This window comes from Podarcis pityusensis, assembly GCF_964106645.2.
Source record: "Podarcis pityusensis genome assembly, chromosome: 12".
NCBI lineage: Eukaryota > Metazoa > Chordata > Lepidosauria > Squamata > Lacertidae > Podarcis > Podarcis pityusensis.
This window is the reverse complement of record NC_138037.1, coordinates 35,612,860-35,634,144: the sequence shown is the minus strand read 5'-3', so window position 1 is coordinate 35,634,144 and position 21,285 is coordinate 35,612,860. Positions and strand designations below refer to the sequence as shown.

The 21,285-nt window shown below is 43.3% G+C and overlaps 1 protein-coding gene across 1 annotated transcript; it reads right to left on the bottom strand.

Moving 5' to 3' along the window:
* Positions 1-4,441: 4,441 nt before the first annotated feature.
* On the bottom strand, positions 4,442-19,004 carry NPY (neuropeptide Y). Its single transcript, XM_080975321.1, has 4 exons — positions 18,883-19,004; positions 17,086-17,273; positions 6,775-6,855; positions 4,442-4,742 (listed from the first exon to the last, which is right to left on the bottom strand). Exons 2-4 carry the CDS (start codon positions 17,271-17,273, stop codon positions 4,718-4,720), a joined length of 294 nt encoding a protein of 97 aa, XP_080831447.1. The 5' UTR covers positions 18,883-19,004; the 3' UTR covers positions 4,442-4,717.
* Between the last annotated feature and the right edge of the window lie 2,281 nt (positions 19,005-21,285).

The following is a 21,285-nucleotide window of genomic DNA, read 5'->3' as shown; positions in this document are numbered from 1 at the left end:
GCTCCAGAAAGTGGCTGTTAAAGTGATTGCTGCCTTGCCCTGGGACAACTGCCCAGTGAGGACCCTCAATCAGTGTGCTCTGACATCCCGTCCCTAAGCTGTAGCGTGGTGATGGATGCTAAGCTGAGCTGTCTTCCGCCATCTGGCTGACCACGTGCAGCTCTCTGGAGTACAGAGAGCAATGTGGTGAAGCCACCACAAGGTTAGCAGAGCACATAGGAAATATCGGGATGAAGATGTGGATTACAGTGGTACCTCTGGTTATGAACTTAATTCGTTCTGGAGGTCTGTTCTTAACCTGAAACCATTCTTAACCTGAGGTACCACTTTAGCTAATGGGGCCTCCCACTACCACCGCACCCCGCCACGCAATTTCTGTTCTCATTCTGAGGTAAAGTTCTTAACCCGAGGTACTACTTCCAGGTTAGCGGGGTCTGTAACCCAAAGTGTTTGTAACCCGAGGTGTTTGTAACTTGAGGTACCACTGTATACTCATGTCTGGTGGTGTCAGGATTCTGTCAGAGGTTCCCGACTGGTTGCCCAGGAAAGTATAGAGATAAGGAAAAGTTTCTTAATGTCCTTTTTTATTTCAATCTTTACAGAGAGAGGCTGTAGAACCCAGCCTCTTGGATAATGGCGTTGTCTCGAGTGAGTCTCATTTCTCCCACTTCCTCATTTGTCACTTCTATGGGTACTGCTACATGCCCTCTGTCTTTGAGCTCTTTGCTCGCCTACTCTTAAGCCTCGCCAGGTTCTGGGAGATGGAGCATCTGGAATGCTTTCTAATGACAATGTGTCAGCCAGGTGTTGGTCTGGCTCTCCTATGATTTCCCAACTTTCCCCCTCATCTGCCTCTGAGCTGTGATCTCCCTCAAACTCCTGTTGTAAATCTATATTGTCTTCCTCTTTCTCCTCCCTGGAAGGGTCAGGATGGGGAGGCAGTCTCCACCATTCCTCCTCTGCCCAGTCCCTGAGAGGTAGATGCTTTGGGACTAAACTTATTGAGCTTTTACAAGAAATAATTGGGTACCATATACAAATGAACCCACGTACAGTTCTTTTGGGATAGGTAGAAAAAAAATCAGAATTTAGTTGGGAGTTTTGTTAACTGAGGCTCAAACACTAATAGCAGATAAGTGGTGTGCTCTGATCATCCCAACCGAATCAGAATTGTTTAGTAAAATTGGTATAATCTGCCAATAATGGCAAAATGAAAGGAAATGGTTCATTTAAGGGAAGGTAGATAAAGAAATGAGCAGTGTGGGAATCGATGCTGCCCTTTATTAAGTATGTGGAATGATAACATCAAAAAAAAATATTTAAAGCTATTCCCTGCTGTAATAATTGATCCATTGTTACTTCAGTCATTTATTCATACAATAAAAATTTATGTAATATAGTGTGAATTTATAGAGAGTATTATATATGTGTTGTATTGAATACATAATTTTAATGTAGAATCATCATGAAGGGAGCGAGTTGATTTTTGAGGGAACATTAGATTGTACAGTAGTGTGTAACATGTTATGTGCAGAGTTTTTTTTGGTTTTTGTATGTTTATATAATTGAATCAGTAAAAACCGAAAAGTAGATCATCTGTGATAATTGCCCACCTACCAATTTCACTGTATGTACAATTTCACTGCGACACCATGGCCAGCCATTGAGAAGTAGACATGTGCTGCCATCATGCATGAGCTTAATGCAATTCCCTATGGAGAGCTGCTCCTTGGGAAAAACCCCTTGCCTTCCATAAGAGTCCTCACTGAGATGGAATGAAGGCAAGAATATGTTGCTTTCTTAAATAACTCAGAGCAATATGGTTGAGTACCTGTTACATATGCATAACTCAAGGTGTAATCCATCGCATGTTGACAGAGCAGCCATGAAGCATGTATTTCACCACCACCACACTTCCTCAGTATGCGTGTACTGAAATGCTGGTCTGCCACTAGGAACAGGAGACCCACACGCACCTCCTACTGCACATGCGTAGGTGAGAGGAAGATCTGAGAGTGTCAGGAGGAGGGAACGGTCCTGTTGAGCCCTGTGCTGATCTCTCCACTCGAGGGACTGCCCCCACGTGGTTACTGAACCACGCTCTAATTTTTCACATTTGGAAGGGGGTTGGACTCGATGGCCCTTGTGGTCTCTTCCAACTCTATGATTCTATAATTCTATGATTCTATGATTCTATGATTCTATGAAATATCGCAGAAACCTTCCCAGTTTGTGGCATTCCCGGTTGTATCTGGAAATGGCACCGTTTTGTAAAATCTTTTTGATTATGCATTGTGAACCTCAAATAGTAGGAGTGTTTGATTGAGCAAGGCCTGCAACAAAACATTGCAGGGAAGACTTTTCATGTATAGGATCTAGCCCATGAGTAGGCAAACTAAGGCCCTGGGGCTGGATCCATCCCAATCGCCTTCTCAATCCGGCCCACGGACAGTCTGGGAATCAGCGTGTTTTTACATGAATAGAATGTGTCCTTTTATTTAAAATGCATCTCTGGGTTATTTGTGGGGCCTGCCTGGTGTTTTTACACGAGTGAAATGTGTGCTTTTATTTAAAATGCATTTCTGGGTTATTTGTGGGGCATATGAATTCATTCATTTATTTTTTTCAAAATATATTCCAGCCCCCCACAAGGTCTCAGAGACAGTGGACCGGCCCCCTGTTGAAAAAGTTTGCTGACCCCTGATCTAGACAGACAACCACCCGCAGTCTGCCTACTTCCACAACAGCCCATTCAGTCTCCCCTCTGCCCCCCTCTATCTTCCCTCCCAGTAGCAGGCAGTGGGGCAGCAGCAATCACCTCACCTCCCATCACCAGCGTCATTGCGGCTTCCCAGGAGGGGGTGAGGGGAGTAGTCAGTGAGATCAGAACACTGCAAACACACCGGTGGAGCCAATCCATGCTTCCACCAATGCATTTGCACAACAACAATCTCACAGCCACCTTCCCTCACCTCCAGGGAAGCAATAGCAACGCCAGTGATGGGAGAGCAGGTAAGCGCCCCACTTTGGGACCACGACTCCTTCCCACAATAATCAGCCAGAATTACATGGCTGCTAAATATGCTCTGTTCTCATGGGATGGTTCTGGTTGTCCCCCTGCATAAGGTTGCTTTCTAGAGGTTTCATAATAAGGTAAAAGGTAAAAGACCCCTGGATGGTTAAGTCCAGTCAAAGGCGACTCTGGGGTTGCGGCGCTCATCTCGCTTTCAGGCTGAGGGAGCCGGCGTTTGTCCACAGACAGGTTTCCAGGTCATGTGTCCAGCATGACTAAATCACTTCTGGAGCAACAGAGCACCGTGACGGAAACCAGAGCACACGGAAACGCCATTTACCTTTCCGCCACAGTGGTACCTATTTATCTACTTGCACTGGTGTGCTTTCGAACTGCTAGGTTGTTAGGAGCTGGGACGGAGCAACGGAAGCTCACCCTGTCGCGGGAATTCAAACCCCCGATGTTCTGATCGGCAAGCCCAAGGGGCTCAGTGGTTTAGACCAGAGCGCCACAGGAAGATAAGAAGAGCTTTACTGGATCAGACCAAATGCCTATCTAGTCTAGCATCCTGTTCCCACATGGCCAACCAGATATCTATGAATATCCCTCCAGCAGGACATGAAAGCAATATCAGTCCCTCTGTTGGATATTCAAAAGCACATGGCCTCCAATCCTGGTGGTTGTATGTATAAATATAGAAGCCTCCCTCAATCTGGTGCCCTCCAAATATTTTGAACTACACCTCCCATCAGCTCCAGAGAGCACTTGCTTGCCTGCTGGGAATGAGAGTCTTGAGAGCCATAAGGTCATATGGAAGCCCATCAGCCATGAATGGTAGTGCCACCAGGGTTGCAGGCAGGCAGGCAGGCAGGAAGGAAGGAAGGAAGGAAGGAAGAAGGAGGGGTTACCAGGATCCTGGCAGGCCATACTTCAGGGCTGGTGGCCTATATTTAGTTCCACTTAGTTGTGGAGACCTGCACTAAATGTCCAATGCTTTGAGCAACACAAATCTTTCCTAAACTCATCCTTCTGTTATCTTAAATAAAAAATAAGGGTTCTTTTTTTCAAAACAAAGCAGCAATAGGTTTAGAGCACTTTTTCAAATTGGTTTTGATAGTCTAATTCACTGGCTCAGGGAAAGTTTCTGTCCTCTAAAAATGCTATCAATATAAAGAGATTTGTCAAAGCAATAAATAATATTCTGTACACTGATTAATAAAATATGCACTTTCCACATTTTTTTATTTTTATTTTTTTATCTCAGTTGCATCATGGGCAATAATTGTAATGGAACAAATAATGTTCTATAAAATAAATATTAAAAGTGAGTCCCAAGGCCAGAAAAATTGTCAAACAAATGTCACTTTTTACAACTACTGTACTGAAGTTGGTACTCTGATTGTTGTTCATGCTACTTGAGACAGTTAAGAGGTTGTAACTCAGTTTTAATAGCTTTTTAAAAAAAGAAACCCTTGCCCATTATAATGGGCCTTTTTTTGACACACACATTTAAAATGTTACCATTTGGAGTGCACAAGTAATTTATTTAAACAAATGTATGTACAAGGAGAAGGAAGGGAGAACACTACAGAATTCAGTACGATGGCTGCATGCATTTGGCGGGTGTGATACTCCCAGCTGGTCTTCTTAGCAATGGGACATGAAGTGAAAACTAGGAAAAATACTGAAGATGGTTCATTCCCATCACCACATGGAAGGATCTTCGTACCTGTAGCACAGAGAAAAACATATCCTGGTGGTCAGTGAGAGAATAGAAATATTTAAACTGTTTTTCAGGACTACTATAAGTTCACTCAAAGACATATGCACCACGTGCAACCCAATTCATAGACAAGGAGGTTTACAAGTGAGATTTGTACACCGAATAATGAATACCCAGAGCACATGGGGTCCAGTAGCACACAGAGGGAGAAGAAGTTCTGTGGTGTGAGGGGGAGATGTTTTGCTCACACAATGGCTTTGTTGGATGCAGGGACAGATGGATGAGGAGCCCAAGAAGAACTTTCACAGAGGAGGATGCTGTTCAACACAGGATGAGCCGAGTGTCTGAAGGCTCTGGTGTTAATTTCCTAGGAAGGCATGGAAGACACATTGCCTGCCCATATATATCATGTGCCTTCTTCCTGGAAAGGAGAGTCCTCCACTCTGATTTAGGCGTCTGAATTTAATCCCACTGTAATGCAACCAATCCAGTAAAATCATTGCTTTATTGAAGAAGACCACAAGGTTGAAAAGCACCTGGGAACTTACTTTTTTATCTTTAATTTACTTTAAAATATTCATAGGCCACTTCTCAGGGCAATTCCCATCCAAAGTGGCTTTCCAACAACAAAAGGAAAAAAGTAATAAAAATAGAAGTCAGCAACACAAATAACAAAAAACAACAAATGTATTTGAATTCAAAAGACCAATAGAACATAGCATTGCTCACCATATTAATTGGTGACTAGACTTATTTCTCTCTGTCTGTGTTGCAGATAATCACATTATTTTGTTAACAATGTGTTGAAAATTGGATTCCGTGTGTGTGTGTGTGTGTGTAGTATTCTAGTTTTGCCTTTAAAGTTTGATTATGTGCAAGCTGCAGGAGATGGAGTAAAAACTGTTGAATTATATTATAACGGATTGTTCCTTGCTCTGAAGTGAGTCTCACTACTGGCTGGTATCTGACTAAGTCTTCCTTAGTGTAGACCCATTGAAACCAATGGACTTAAGTTAATCAAATTCAACCAATTTTAAACATGCGTTTTTCACAGAATTCTTGAGCACTTGCTTAGCTCTCAGCCATTGAACCCACTGGCTTAGCTTTGGCAGAACATCATCCTGTTTGAATAAGGTAGATGCATGATGGCTTGGATGAAATTATATTCAGAGAGGGGGGTGAGACAGAAGATATTTGCAATTCATTAAAGCCCAGTTCTTCGTGTAACACTCCCTACGTTTGTACCACAATTGCAGAATCTCTCGTATCTATAGCTCTATTCTGGCATTATTTGGTTCAATGTTTGTCAACATAGGACAGGCATAGGCAAACTCGGCCCTCCAGAAGTTTTGAGACTACAGTTCCCATCACCCATGACCACTGGTCCTGTTAGCTAGGGATGATGGGAGTTGTAGTTCCAAAGCATCTGGAGGGCTGAGTTTGCCTATGCCTGACATAGGAGCAAGGAGTGAGGTCATGTTGAGTAGACCCCCTTCGGACAATGTATGTTCCTTCCTCAACAACTGTGTGTACAGCATGGTCATACATAGGGTGGAGACCATCGCATGTATATGTTGTATGCATGAAGGCTTCCCAGAGATCTGGAACCCTGTGCTTCTAGATCTTGGAGAACCCTTGTGCAAACAACTATGCATGCAAAGTCCCGATTCCCTACAGGCATTCATGGTTGTTGGGGGAGAAGCATGCAATGTTGTGGGTGGGGTAATTCATCATGATCCTCCTATTTGGTCTCACATTGATGAAGATTTATGTAAACTTTTTGGCATGTAAAATGTTTTGAATGTAAACTTCAACAAATTCTATAGTAACTCCCTCCCCCCCCCCCCCGCCCGCCCTTTAGCTTTAAAGCAGGGGTCCAGAACTGGATACGGTTCTAGAATGTGCAAAGTAAAAATTAACCTCTTATTTGTTCAATTTTTTTAAAAAAAAATTTTACAAAAAGAAGGGTTGGTAGTTTAGAGCAAGGGCTTAAGCAACTCAGTGATAATAATGATCACAAAAAGACTTTTATACATACCTAGATCTAGGAATATTTTCTGTGCTTTCTCTCAACAAGAGGTCGGAGAGCAGTGTCTCTGGGCTGGATCGCTTCCCATACCTGTTAAATCAGTTTTGTTTTTTAAAAAGAAGTATCTTAAAAACAGATTAAGTTGAAACATTTCAATGTAAAAACATGACAAGGATTAAACCAGTCAAATGTGTTATCTGGTGCTTCAACCACACAGCACTTTCCGCAAATTTCCCATATAATGCAGCGTGAACACACATAAGGCCATAGTTCTGTGGTAGAAGCACATCTGCTGCTTGTAGGCATCTCCCTGGCATCCCCACCAAAAGGATCAGGTAGCAACCAATGTGAAAGACCCCTGACTGAGACCGCAGAGCAGATGCCCACCCAGATGTTGCTAGACCAGAAGAGGATCATCTGGTGGGGTGAAGCCACAGCAATAGCCTCCTGGCCGTAGCATTGAACTCTTGTGCTTTCTTCTCCACCCTTCCCCACAAGTCACAAGCTGTTATCAAGTTGGTTCCAATAATCTGCACTTTCAGTTTTGTTGTTATCCTGGTGTGGTGAGCATGGCTAAAGAGTTAGTGCAAGTCAACTAATTTGAGTTTTGCTTCTTTGAATTACACTGGCTGGTGGGGCAGCTATTTTAGCTTGCTAACAATGCATTGGGTACTGTGCAGAAGAGAAGTCATGCATTACTAAAAAACAGTGCTTTTTTTCAGGGTGTATTCAAGGGTACGCAGTACTGGCACCTTTTTTTTTTTTTTTTGAGATGAAAAGCACTGGTTAAAAGTGTAGCACTTACTGTAACAACTTCATGGTAAGTACCAGCATTTATATTTCTAGAAAAAAATCATTGACTAAAACCACTTATCAATTTTCTTGGTCTAATCCCCTATAGAGCTGAATTTATTTATTTTTTAGTGCGGGAGTGATGGGTAAAAGAGAGGGATTAAAAAAAAAAAAAAGACAATACCTTATTCAACAAGGGACACTTTGTTCAAAGACGTGACACAGACAGAGGAAAAAACTGAAAGCATCTAACTCACGCAGATAAAATTCACAATGAACCTTGGTACATAACAATCAGAATGCTAAAAAATGTAACTGCTTGAAATTTCCAGAGGGCACAAAACCCTACACCTTGACTTTTGTGTGCTTCATTGTGTGAGGAATACAGACTGCGAAGAGTGTTGGGAGGGCTACACAGTGTTGGGAGTTGCATTCAGAAGGCTGGCTTTGTACTTTTCTCAGATAAAGCAAACTTTCTTCAACGCCATCGCCTCCCTCTTACTAAACTGGCAGGGGAAGGGAGTGGCATTCTGTGGTTCTCCCCGGTGCCAAAGTGTCTTGGGCTGGCCCTGCACATGACTCTCCCAGCTCCTCCACCATCTTGCAGCTGTTCTCCACTTTCCAGCAGTGGCTGCGTGAAGCAGCTGCTTCAAAATTATAGAACTGTAGAGTTGGAAGGGACCCTGAGGATCATCTAGTCCAACCCCCTGCAGTGAAGGAATATGCAGCTGTCCCATATGAGAATAGGATGGTATGCACCCTGGAAATGATCTCTTTCAGCTTCTGCCTTCTGGAAGAAGGTACAGGGCTATAAAGACTAGGACTAGCTGCCTGAGAAACAGTTTTTATCCAAACACGATTTTGGTTTTAAACGCAGTGTAAGGTAGTCTCTGTGGGAGTATATTGTATTTAATTATGGGGTATCAGAGTTTTTAGGGGGTTAACCAGGCTGGGATAGCTGGGATAGCAGGCTTGTTGGTTTTTGAATGACTGGTGTAGATTTTTTCAATTTTGTTGTTCTGTATGGGACAGTGACAATAAAGATTATCGTATTGTATCAAACCTGCAACTTTGGCATTATCAGCACCATGCTCTAACCAACTGAGCTATTGCTCACTTCTATTAGAATATATTTGCCCTGTTTTATTTGTTGCGTTAAAAAAAACCCAAACCCATCCTTCCCTCAAGGAGCCCAGGCTGATCACATAATTCCATCTTCCTCACAACAAGCCTGGGAGGGAGGGAGCCAGGTTAGGTTTTGAGTGTGTTACTAAAAGTAATATGTATGCCATACATCATTCAGCCTTACAGAAACCAAAGTTCCTATTTTCCAGAGAGGGAGCAGAGGCTGAAAGACATAATTTTAAAACCCTCTAGACTTTGGAGGGGGGGTATAGTGTGGCATACCTGAGAGGGCAGAAGTACAATTTATTAAACATGTACAGTGGTACCTTCGGTTACGTAAACTTCAGGATGTGAAAGCGGCAAACCCGAAATTATTTCACCAGGTTTTGCCGTGCGTGCATGCGCAGAAGCGGTCCTCAGGTTGTGGAAACCTTGGGACCTCCAGAACAGATCCCATCTGCAACCGGAGGTACCACTGTATTAGAATTCCCATGGTACTGTAGAACAAAGTCTAACTAAGCCCAACAAACTGTCTCCAGAGGATTTAAAAAAAATATCCCAGTCAGAAAATCCTGGGAAGCTCGAAAACAGAACAAGATGGTGATAAATATCCCCTGCTTGTCTCATTTGACCATTGATGGACACGACCATGTTAATGCCACAGGAAGACCCATAGCTCAGTGATAGGGCACATGCACTGCTTGAAAAACGTCCTAGATCCAATCCCCAACTTTGCTAGGTAGGGCTCAAAAAGACCTACGGTGGTACCTTCGTTCCTGAATGGCATAGTTGCCAAACAAATCAGCTCCCAAACACCACAAACCCGGAAGTAAGTGTTCCTGTTTGTGAACATTTTCCGGAAGCCGAACATCCAACACGGTTTCTGCTTGAGCGCAGAAAGCTCCTGCAGCCAATGGGAAGCTTATATCTGAAACCGTGGAGAGCCACTGTCAGTCTGGGTAGCAGATAATACTGAACCACAGGGACCAGTGGTCTGACTCAGTATAATAAGTCTTCTTCCTGCGCTTCCAATAACCTATTTTCAGTATTATTATTTTTAAAAAACTCATTTTCCCCATTGCAATTGTACATACTAGCTTCACTATAACAAAGGCATTCCCTTTTGCATTTGGCCAATGAGATTTCTTTATGCCATACAGACAAAGCATTTCTGAAGTGAAGAATCTGAAGAGAACCAGCTGCTTTAATCAACCACCCATACAATAATTTAATGAAGCATAATGCTAAACTCAAATGTTCTCTAGCCCCAAATGATCTGAGGCTTGCTTCTGCTTCCTTTCTCCAGTGAATTGAGACATGGCCAGAGCTTCAGCGATAGAATGAGTTAATATCCTTAAGGAAAATGCCTGGGCTTTTTATATTAGTTTACCAAATTAAGACTCTGATCCTGCTGCCCATTATAAGCCAAAACCCTCGTTGATGTCAATTAATAGTACTTCTGGATGATGTCTTTCACAATAAAGAGGAGATTCAGCTGCAGTAAATATAATGGAATTCAAGCAAAATTGCCACCCACTCTTGCTTGAATGCCATAAACCAGGACCCCAATTTAAAAGGAGAAAAACAGCTCTAATACCATGAGACTTGGTTCATTTGTTAGGTTGCATCTTGCAGTCCCAGAACAGATGTGTTCTCTAGAATTCCCCCCTCACCATGAGATAATTTTTAGAATAATAATAATAATAATAATAATAATAATAATAATGTATTATTTATACCCCGCCCATCTGGCTGGGTTTCCCCAGCCACTGTGGGCGGCTCCCAACAGAACACCAATAACAATAATAAAAAAGCAACAACATCAAACATTAAAAGCTTCCCTAAACAGGGCTTCAGATGTCTTCTAAAAGTCAGATAGTTGTTTATTTCCTTGACATCTGAAGGGAGGGCCTTCCACAGGGTGGGCGCCACTACTGAGAAGGCCCTCTGCCTGGTTCAACAAGGAGTCTTATGGAACTATTTTTAAAAGAAAAAACTGGAAACCTACCTTTGCCTGTGGTTTGTTTGTTTTTACATCATATCATGAGTGAATAACCCTAACTGACCCTATGTCTGTTGACTCGAAAGGAAGTCCTATTGAATTCCATGGTGTTTACTCCTCCGAGGTATGTAGCTGCTTAGGATGGCAGCCAAAGACTGTTTTGATCTCTAGTTCAGTTTTCCAAGAAGAACCAATGGTGGCAAGATGCTTTTGCTAGAGGTGGATTCAGATGGTCATGTTATTTGTGGAACAATTGCCAGGGATCGGGGCGAAATTTGGTTCGCTTCACTATGCAATTCACAGTTCCTGAACCAACAGGCCAACTGAATGTGACGCAGCTGTGCTTTCCAGTTCACACTCTGCCTCCACTGTCTGAGACAGCAAAGCTTCTAAATTCCAGTTGCTGGAAACCACAGAAGTGGAGAGTACTCCTATGGCTGGGTCTTGCCTGGGGGCTTCTCACAGGCATTTGGTTGGCCACTGTGTGAAAAGGATGTGGGGCTAGATGGGCCATTGGCCTACTCCAGCAGGGTCTTCTTATGTTCTCTCCTCTGAATGTTATGGTGCAGTTCTCCAGCCCAAAGACAGGCACAAGATTGTGCATTTATCAGGAGGGAGGGAGCACAAAAATGCATGTCGCAACACACAAATATACATTATGTTGCAGAAAACATGTGCTTTAAATAGGCCTTGAATGTGTGGTGTGAACGCAGCCAACATCACAAATCTAACATCACTGACAGGCACTGCTGGAGTTTCATGAACTGCTAGAGTGCTGCTGAGCCATGTCACATGGGGAGAAGGAAGAAGCTGTGGGCTGGGCTGAAAGCAAAGCTTTTGAGCTGCAAAAATCTACCAGTGTGGGATTTTTTGGGGGGGGGACCCAACACACACACTCTCTTCTTGTTGCTGGTAAGGGGTGTTTGAATGTTCTGTCGTAAGAAACGCTTTTGAGATCTTTCTCATGGTGTAAGATATTTGGCACATAGAAATCCCTCAGAGGGTACGTTCACAATGTACACACCAGAAGGCCCTGCATTATGGGAATTAAATGGGTTATTTCTGTTAGAATTCCTGCTCCATGGCTGCAGTCATGGGATTGTTGTCTTTCACATGACGGTATATGTTTTGATTCCATAGAGTGGGAAGTGACGGAGACAGGATGTTTGTGTTACTTTGTTCAGTGAAGTGGGACTATTGTCCTTTGTTCTTTTTCTCTTTGCTGTCTGATGCTAGAGAAAGAGGGAGCCATGTTGCAGTGCTCCGTGTTTATATGTAAATAAAATAGATTAGCCAAAATGCTGAGTTGCTGAGGTCTGTCACGCATGATGCGCAAACTCTGCGGATCCCTAAGTGTGCCAGTGTCGGTAGGCATCGGTCGCCGTGATGTTTGGGCTGAAGAAAGCTTTTGAAGCTCCCGAACGAAAGACCAGGAGGGAGAGAACATGCCAGTCAGGCATGTATCTCTGCCAGGGTCCTACTCAAGTGTAGGCTGAACTCCTGACAATTTCTGTATGTTGCTGGTCTGGCTGTTCCTCAAACACTACAGCCCTAAGCCTGTATAGGTGATTCTTAGAAACCAAACAAGGCACAGAGGATGGTTGGAAAGCCAGCTTCTCCCCTCTCTCTGTTGAATCATCTCCCACTGTGGGAAACACTCAGATGAGAGATGAATCAGACCAGAGGCCCATCAAGTCCAGCAATCTGCTTTCGCATCTACTAACCAAACACCCATGGGAAGCCCATAAGCAGGGCTTGAGCAGAGTGGCACTCTCCCACTCAGGATCCTGTCATCACGATACCACCTTCAACACTGAAGGCGGTATATAGCCATCATGGTTAGTCACCATTGAGAGCCTGATCCCGCCCCCCACCTCCTGAAGTTTTCCAAGTGCCTTTTTTTTAAGCCATCAAAGTTGGCAGCCATCACTGCATCTTGTGGCAATGAATTCCATAGCTCAACTATGCCCTCAGTCTTTCAGCATTCAGCTTCGTTGAGTGATCTGGGCTGTTCATTATGTTCATTATGTGAGAGGAAGAAAAATGTCTCCCATTCTGCTTTCCCTACGCTATGCACAATTTGGCAAACATCAGTCACATCCACCTTTGCTCTCCTTTTTTCTACAAAGCCCCAAACCTTGTAGCCTGTTCACTTGGATCCTATCAAAGGAACAGAGGGACACAGGGCTGAGATCCTGTTTTGCGTAGCAAGGCATGGATCTTTCTCCTCCAGCTTGTGTCTTCTTCTACAAAAGGAGATGAGGGCTTGAAACAGACAGAGGTTTGGTATTCCCATTTGTTTCTTGTTTGCCTTATGGGTGTTCTTTGTTGAAAAGTGGTACATTCCATCCTCTCTTAAAACCTTTTCACATGCAAGGCTTAAATCAGGTTTTGTTTCAATTGTTCCTTAATGGAAATGTACAACTTACACTGGTTGTAATGTACATTTCACTTGAAAAAAACGGCCTGTTTTCTATCCAGGATTAATATTTATATACGGCAAAAATTGTGAACGGTAAGCTAAGGGCATTCCCCCCCCCCCCAAGTCTTCTGTAGAAGTGGTCTAATAGACAAAATATACTGGTGGAAACACATTTTCCCACTTCGTCCTCTTCTTATGCCTGGCACTTTGATGTGGAATCAATTAATCTGAATCATAAAATTGTAACATTGGAAGGGACCCTAAGGGTCATCTGGTTCAACCCCTCCAATGCAGGAATCTCAACTAAAGCATCCATGACAAATGACCATCCAACCTCTGCTTAGAAATCTCCAAGGAAGGAGAGTCCCAAGGGAGTCAGTTCCACTGTTGAACAGCTCTTATTCCATCGCTTCTAAATGCTTTGCTATTTGTTCCTTATTAAGGAATGGTTCCTTATCTAGTATTAAAGTGCTGTGCAGTATTCCTTTTTCAAGTTAATAAAAAAATACAGTTAGCTCCTTTTCTCTTCCTTCATTTCTCATTTTTTTCACAACACACACAGTGACGGGGAGCTGGCTCTTCTGACCAGAGATGGACAAATCGGTCAATTTCAGTTTCTCTGTGTTCCTAATTTTTCCACTATTATGTTCTGTCCACCACATTTCTGCATCAGTCTGGCAAATATTTTCGTCAACACATTCGATGTGCCTTTCTCCTAATATACACATTTTTGTATGCAGTTTTCCCTAATATAATGCAATTTTGTAAGCTTTTTTTTCGTGTTTATGCGTGTTTATGCACACTCTCACCTAATACACTCATTTTCAGGTACGTGTTTTGGCATTGCAAAACCCTTTTTAAAAAAATCACATTTCAAAGGATAGCTACATTTCAATTCACGTGTTGCTTTCGGAAATGTGAATCAGGTAGATTTGCATTAAAATATGAACCGAATTTCTCTCTCACCCAATTCCAGTGTGTGACATATATGCAATTTTCTTACAGTACCACAATCTGTTCCTCTTTTGGAGGGGAGCTCTTCAAGTACCAAGCCCTACAAAGGGCTGGAATTTCACACAAGGCTGGATTGTCCAAAAGAACAATCCTGACTTGCTCTTTGTATGAACACATGGAGAGATGTGATAAAAATAAAAGGACAAGTGAATACAGGCAATAGTAAATATACCTGAAAAAATTGCAACGATTACTGAAAATTGTGCTTGTTATATCTAAAATCCATTGGCTCACACGGTAGACTTATTCTTGTGAGCACATGCCATTAAACTCCTTTTGATGAAAGGCCTTTCCAGTGGGCTCTTCATCGGGGGGGGGTTTGGGGGGGGCATATTTTATTGCACAGACACTAAGTTACCAGTTTGCTAAGGCATCTTTAACAAGATGAAATGATCATTCTGCCTTCTAATTCAATCCCCCCCAACTGTGAGAGCACAGAACCAGTGGCAACCTAATTAAAACTATCTCCTCTGATTTGAATAATAACTCAATTAGGACATGAACCAAACCTGGACTGTGTTGTAATCACTTTCTGGGACTAAATGGGACAACATCTAATGACCATTTGAATTAAGTTATTGTGGGCATCCAAATGGAGAGATTATTCCTCGGAATTTTAGTTTTTATTTGAACACTGGAATTGATGCGATAGAAGAATATCTCTCTCCCATCGACCAGGATGCAATCTTTTTTCCCCTTTTCCTAAAAGGATATTCCAGCCTAATCTTTATCATACATACATTCTAAAGGCCCGTAACTTAAGATATTTAATTTCTTCTCCTTCCATTTTTAAAAAATCCACTTTTTAACAAAAAATGCTTTAAAAGTGGAGAACAATGAAACCATTAATTACTATAAAATATAATACAAAATTTATCCAAAATAGTCCAATAAGTGCATCAGAAAAAGGGATATATAATCCAAAATTGTTGTTTTTTAAAAAAACAAAACAAAACCTTTTTTATTAAAAAAAAATCTACCGTTTGCTTAAACAAAAAGGTTTGAACTGTTTGACTGAATGGATCAAGTTTCTGAACTTGCTGGATCTAAGGCAACATAAGGCTCCTCTACTATAGGAACACAGGCGGGGAATAAGTGTCATTGGAGAATGAATGAAGCATTTCTATAATGCATGCTCTTGTGACCAGCTTCCCAGAGAGGTCGCTAAATGACATTTTTTCAACATGAAACATTAAACCGTCCACGCCTATAATTGTTTATTCAAATTATGAACGTATGGAACAAATATCCTGTGCTGCACTTTCTGCAACAAGTCTCAGGCTTCTAGTCCTTACATTTATAGATACCTCCATTAAGCTGGAATGAAGGGGGAGTTTTAGAAGATGACAGTGGTTTGGAAGAGGCTTTGCTTCCCATGGTGAACACCAGGGGTAGCCAATATGGTACTCTCCAGATGTGCGAATTCAACACCCATCTGCCCTCTCCAGCTTGGCCAATGATCAGGGGTGATGGGAGTTGTAGTCCAACAACATCTGGGAAGCTCCAGGTTAAAAATAATTTCTTAAAGTGCGTGTCTTTGTTTCTCAATTTGATCCATTTACATATTTACATGGTTTTGTATGTATTGTGGGGGGTTTTGTGCACTGTGGCGCAGTTATTTTTATTGATTATTGTTTAGTAATTATGTAATGTAATGGTTAAGAGTGGATTTCTGTGTCATTATTATTTGCTGGTATTTTGAGAGTTATTTTTATTGGCTACTTTTATATTCTGATGGATTATTGAATATTACTTTATTTGATATAAGTTGCTTATTGTGTTTTTATTACAACATTTTTTTGTACTGGAACAAATTATCATAAAGTGTGTGATCATTTGTTTTTTGTAAACTGCCTTGAGTATAGCAACATAGAAAGGCAGTATACAAATTAAATGTGAAATGAAGTGAAAATGAAACATCAGCTGCCCCTTGAGGGGTGAGATTACCCAGTTATCATCATCAGCACCAACTGCACATCCACTGAGAGAGAAATAATAGCATTGCTTTGCACCTGAACTATTGCATTGCAACTATGAGGAACAGCTGTCTGCTTAAATTGCAACAGATGATCACTATTAGGACCGAGGAAGGATTAGGGTGATAATAGAAAAAATGCATGAATACAACAGTTAGGAATGAACCACATCTGGATTCCCAGAAGGAAAGGGATGAGCAAATAGCAAGTATGCAAACACCCCTGAGATTGCTATAGGTTCTAGGATCCTATGCATTTATTTAATTGTTGAGTAGAAGGGAAGATGTTCACCAGGTGCAGCTTGCCCTGCCATAGTGCTGCAGTAGTGACAAATGTGCAATGGTAATAATAATAATAATAATAATAATAATACTGCCTTTCTACACAACAAAGTAGGACCTAATAGCAATTCAAGGTAAAAAATAAGCAATAGGCTGCATTTTTCATTTTTATATTTCCATGCAGGATGAGTGGGTGTGCCACTAGAACAGGCATCCCCAAACTCAGCCCTCTAGCTGTTTTGGGACTACAATTCCCATCGTTCCTGACCACTGGTCCTGTTAGCTAGGGATGATGGAAGTTGTAGTCCCAAAACATCTGGAAGGTCAAGTTTGGGGGTGCCTGCACTAGAATGAGGCTGGGAGCCCTTCAAATATGTAGATTTTCCTACGTGCATTGCACATTCTGGAATTGGGCAGGCTATAAATCAGGGATGGCTAACCTATGGTCCTCCTTATCACGTTGGATGACGACTCCCATCATCCCTGACCACTGACAATGCTGATGGGAGCTGATGGGAGCGAGGATGCAAAAACATTTGAGGCTGGGTACAGGTTAGCCACCCCTGACGAAACTCATGATGAAGAACTAACATTGTGTCGCATCCGGCAGTCGTATAATGGATCTGTGATACGTGGTAGGTGTCCTTAACCATGACGTCGCTCTTGCCGCCCAGAGTGACGGTGGCGATGCCCCCTTTTGGCACCTACCTCTGTCGTGTGATGAGGTTGATGTAATGCCTCAGTGCCGAGTAGTATCTGGCCATGTCTTCTGCAGGAGCATCCTCGCCAGGGCTGTCCGGTTTGGATGGATATGCTTCTGCCAGAGTCCCCAGGCAGATCAGCAGGCACAGGGCAAGCGTCATCGCAGACAGCCACAACCGCATCATCCCTTGCATCTGTAGGATACAAGGGAAGGATGCCGGGTGGAAGGGTGAGGCAAGGCAAGGCAGAAAGCATCACATTAAATATTTCTCGCTAACCATTGTTTTGGGGGCAGGGGCAAAAAGACAGTGAAAGGGGTGGTCCCCAGTCCCTTGTTGTATTCGGAAGAACCCATCAACTAGCAAAACTACTCTGATGTATTGGATATTGTAGGTCCTTGGCTAAATTTATTCTAAAGCAAGACTTGCTGGGAGTTAGGTCTGCTTGGAGAACAAGCTAAATGACCACCTAGTGTGCCAATTGGTTGTAGTTTCTTAATGGGGAAGGATAAGTGTGGTTTGTAGGTTTTATGGTTTGAACCGACCGCACTGTGCCCCTCACTGGGGAAAAAAATGAAGGGGGCATAGACATCTTTTAAATAGCTAAATAAAATTAATGACTCAGGACATGCTCCAAGACTGCATCGTGGTGGTGTTGAAAATGGATTCTGGGAGCAGGTCGGAGCAAGGCAAACTAAATCCAGCCCTGTATTTCCCATATTTAGAATCAATATTAGACGACATTCCTTTTGGTTGTACGTTTGTTTGTTAATTAAAGCTTCAAAGGATTTTACAGAGTTCGTAAGTCGTTCTTTCATTTCTGCTGAGTAAAGAAAAAATCTAGGAAGCTTAACAGCTTTCACATCCTTGCTCCAAGTCAACATTCTGGTTTTAGTTTATTTTATAGTCTCTCTTAAATTCTCTCTTAAAAATCAATCAATCAATCAATCATGGAAATCCCAACAATCTTTCCCCAAGGTTCCTTTAGAAAAAGGAACAAACCCCACTGAACTGGCAAGTTTTTTTCCTTTGGAGAAGCGAGTTTATGTTTGTAATAAGCAGTGTGGGGAAGAACTATTGGTTCCTCTGGCTCAGCATTGTTGAAAAAGCAGGTGTTTTGCTCTGCCACTGAGCTAGAAGACAATAGACAACAATTGATGGGTTCCAAATGTTATTATGCCCCAGATCAACCATTCGTGTTCCTCCTAGTGGTTCATCATCACCTTTCCCAGTGAAACGGCTCAAACAGCCAGTGTCCATAGGAAGGGAACTCCAATCCCTGAAAAGCAGGCAAACGTGGGAAGGAAAAAGTTATTTTCACAAAGGGAATTTGTTTAAAATCCAGGAATGGCGACGGAGAACTTTCAAACCGACTGGCGCCATTAAGGACTTGAATTCTGTGGGACAACCCTATCCACCGATCTACTCAAAAGTGAGTCCCGTTGATCCCAGTGGGGCTTACTCCCGAGGAAGTGGGTGCAGGCTGGCAGCCTTCTCCCGGAGCAAACTCTAACGCGAAGGAGGAGCGCGCGGAGAAAAAGTTGCAAGAAGCCTTGGAAACACGTCAAATCTTTGACGCGTGGAGAAAAGAGGGGAAACCCCGAAATGGGAAAAAAAATCTCCGCAGATTTAAGCACCGATGAGATTGGAAAGCGAAAGACAGTCGAGTTGAAACCCTAAAGAGGGGGCTTTTAGCAGATGGAGAGGAGAAGCGTCCTGGGAAACTTAGGAGGAGCAGGACAAACGGAGATCAAGAGAGATGGGGATGTGAGATGACGCGTGGGGAGGGGAGACGAGGACTCACCGTGTGTGTGGCTGAGGTTCTCTGGCAGTGCTGCTCCTCCGGAGTGTGGCTTGGGCGTCGCTTCCTTCGCGAAGTGGCTCCGCTCTCCAGTGTGGGGCTGCGCGCCTCGGCGAGGTTTTTTATGGCTTTTCCAGCAGGCGGGAGGGGCTTCGAGCGATCACGCAGCGCTGACTCCGAGCACCCCCCCCCCCGGTCTCCATCACCGCCTCTCCGCCTGCGCCCTCCTCCTGCCCTGGGATTGGCGATCGCTTGACATGGACATGGGGGGGGGGGATCAAGGGGAAAGGGGGGAGAGGGAAGGGAAAGGGGTCCGTGGGAGAGTAGCCCGACTTGCCTCAGCCATCTCCAGCCAGGCGCTAGAGGCCCCTCGATCACTCCAGAGAAAGTTTTTGGTTTGGTTTGGCCATTTCCCTCCATCAACACACTCGCAGCAATTTGGGCATTTCATCCGCCAAAATTGTTGCCAGTGGAGCTAAGAATTTGACGCCTCCTTCCTTAGAGCATCCGGGAAGCTGGGGGGACTTAGGGATCCTCACTCCATCCATAAGGTCCGTATAGTTAAAGCTATGGTTTTCCCAGTAGTGATGTATGGAAGTGAGAGCTGGACCATAAAGAAGGCTGATCGCTGAAGAATTGATGCTTTTGAATTATGGTGCTGGAGGAGACTCTTGAGAGTCCCATGGACTGGAAGAAGATCAAACCTCTCCATTCTGAAGGAAATCAGCCCTGAGTGCTCACTGGAAGGACAGATCCTGAAGCTGAGGCTCCAGTACTTTGGCCACCTCATGAGAAGAGAAGACTCCCTGGAAAAGACCCTGATGTTGGGAAAGATGGAGGGCACAAGGAGAAGGGGACGACAGAAGACAAGATGGCTGGACAGTGTTCTCGAAGCTACCAGCATGAGTTTGACCAAACTGCAGGAGGCAGTGGAAGACAGGAGTGCCTGGCGTGCTCTGGTCCAAGGGGTCACGAAGAGTGGGACACAACTAAACGACTCAACAACAACAACAACAACTCCATCCAGGCCCCCTAAACAGAAAGAAATGGAGGGGAGCCATTTAATCAATGAGAACTAGGGACACTCAGATGTCTAGTTGGCAAAGCAGGATTTGAAAGGCGGGCAAATGGCTACACACACACACACACACACACACACACACACACACATGAGTCTGTAGACTTCAAAGGGAGCCTAAATGCTTTCCTGCTTGCACCGAAGAGATTCAAATGCTAGGACCTGACAGGCGGCATCTGAAAAGCTGCCCGCCCCCTTTCCCTCTTCCACTCCAACTTTGATCTCGAAGCAGAGAAGACAATGATCCCTTAGAGAGCTCAGCCCTTCTTGTAATCCCACGCGGCGGCTGCAGAGTGGCAAACGCACAAATCCGAAGATTGAGTCCTGCCAAATTTCGTCTACAAAGCTCCCACCAACTGAAGAGACTCCTTAGCATTCCACACAGATTTCACCAACATATCCCTAGACTTCACACATTACTTTTCAGACACAAGAGATTAATTTCCATTTGGCAGGTGGGGGGGAGCAGATGTGTGTCCTGAGTACATAAATGCATGTGCATAGCTATATATCAATTGTGGGAAGTCATTAGTCCATTGAGCTCAGTATTGCCTTCACGGACTGGCAGTGATTCTCCCGTTTCAGACAGACATTTCCTGGAGTTGCCAGTGAATCAGCCCAAGACCTTCTGCGAAGCAGATGTTCGTTGAGCTATGGAGAAAGGAGTGACCACATATGTTGCTTTCTTGGAAAAATGCATTCACTAACCTGTGTTGTGATGCACAGTTCTAAAAGTGCAATTGTCTTTGGCTAATGAATACATCCATGCACTGTTCCATACACAAAGCTCTCACATTCCAAGGGTAAGCTTTCGTTATGTGCTGTATATGGGATACGGTTACTACACCCACTGAAATATGCAACGTGTGGCAAGGAATTCTTCGGGTTTATATTGCATCGAATGGCTAAATAGCAAATTGGTGCTTGTCCCAATTCCAATCAATGCCATAGAATGTGGAGATGTGAACAGGTGTGACATTGACGCATGTTATCTGTGTGAGAAAGATGCTCCAGTTCATGGGATCCTGTTTTCTGTACCTTGTGTAGACATTAGAGCCACACACTGGATTCCAAATATAGCCACACCAATGATTCATATCATTGTGATAACTCACCAGGTCTTTTCAGTTTATTTCTTCATTCTTCTCCATTTTTTTTTTAGCCATTCTTCAACTGAGATAAGAAATCACACTTGAAAATTCAGTGAAACTCTCATGAATGGAGTTTCATAGAACCATAGGGTTGGAAGGGACCCTGAGGATCTTCTAGTTCAACCCCCTGCAATGCAGGAATATGCAGCTGTCCCTTACGGGGCTAGAACCTGCAAC

Coding starts and splice junctions, on each gene's coding strand:
- NPY (XM_080975321.1), bottom strand. CDS start 17,273: ATGCAAGGGATGATGCGGTTGTGGCTGTCTGCGATGACGCTTGCCCTG. Junction 6,856..17,085: donor AACCTCATCACACGACAGAG/GTAGGTGCCAAA, acceptor CTGATTTAACAG/GTATGGGAAGCGATCCAGCC. Junction 4,743..6,774: donor GAAAATATTCCTAGATCTAG/GTATGTATAAAA, acceptor TCTGTGCTACAG/GTACGAAGATCCTTCCATGT.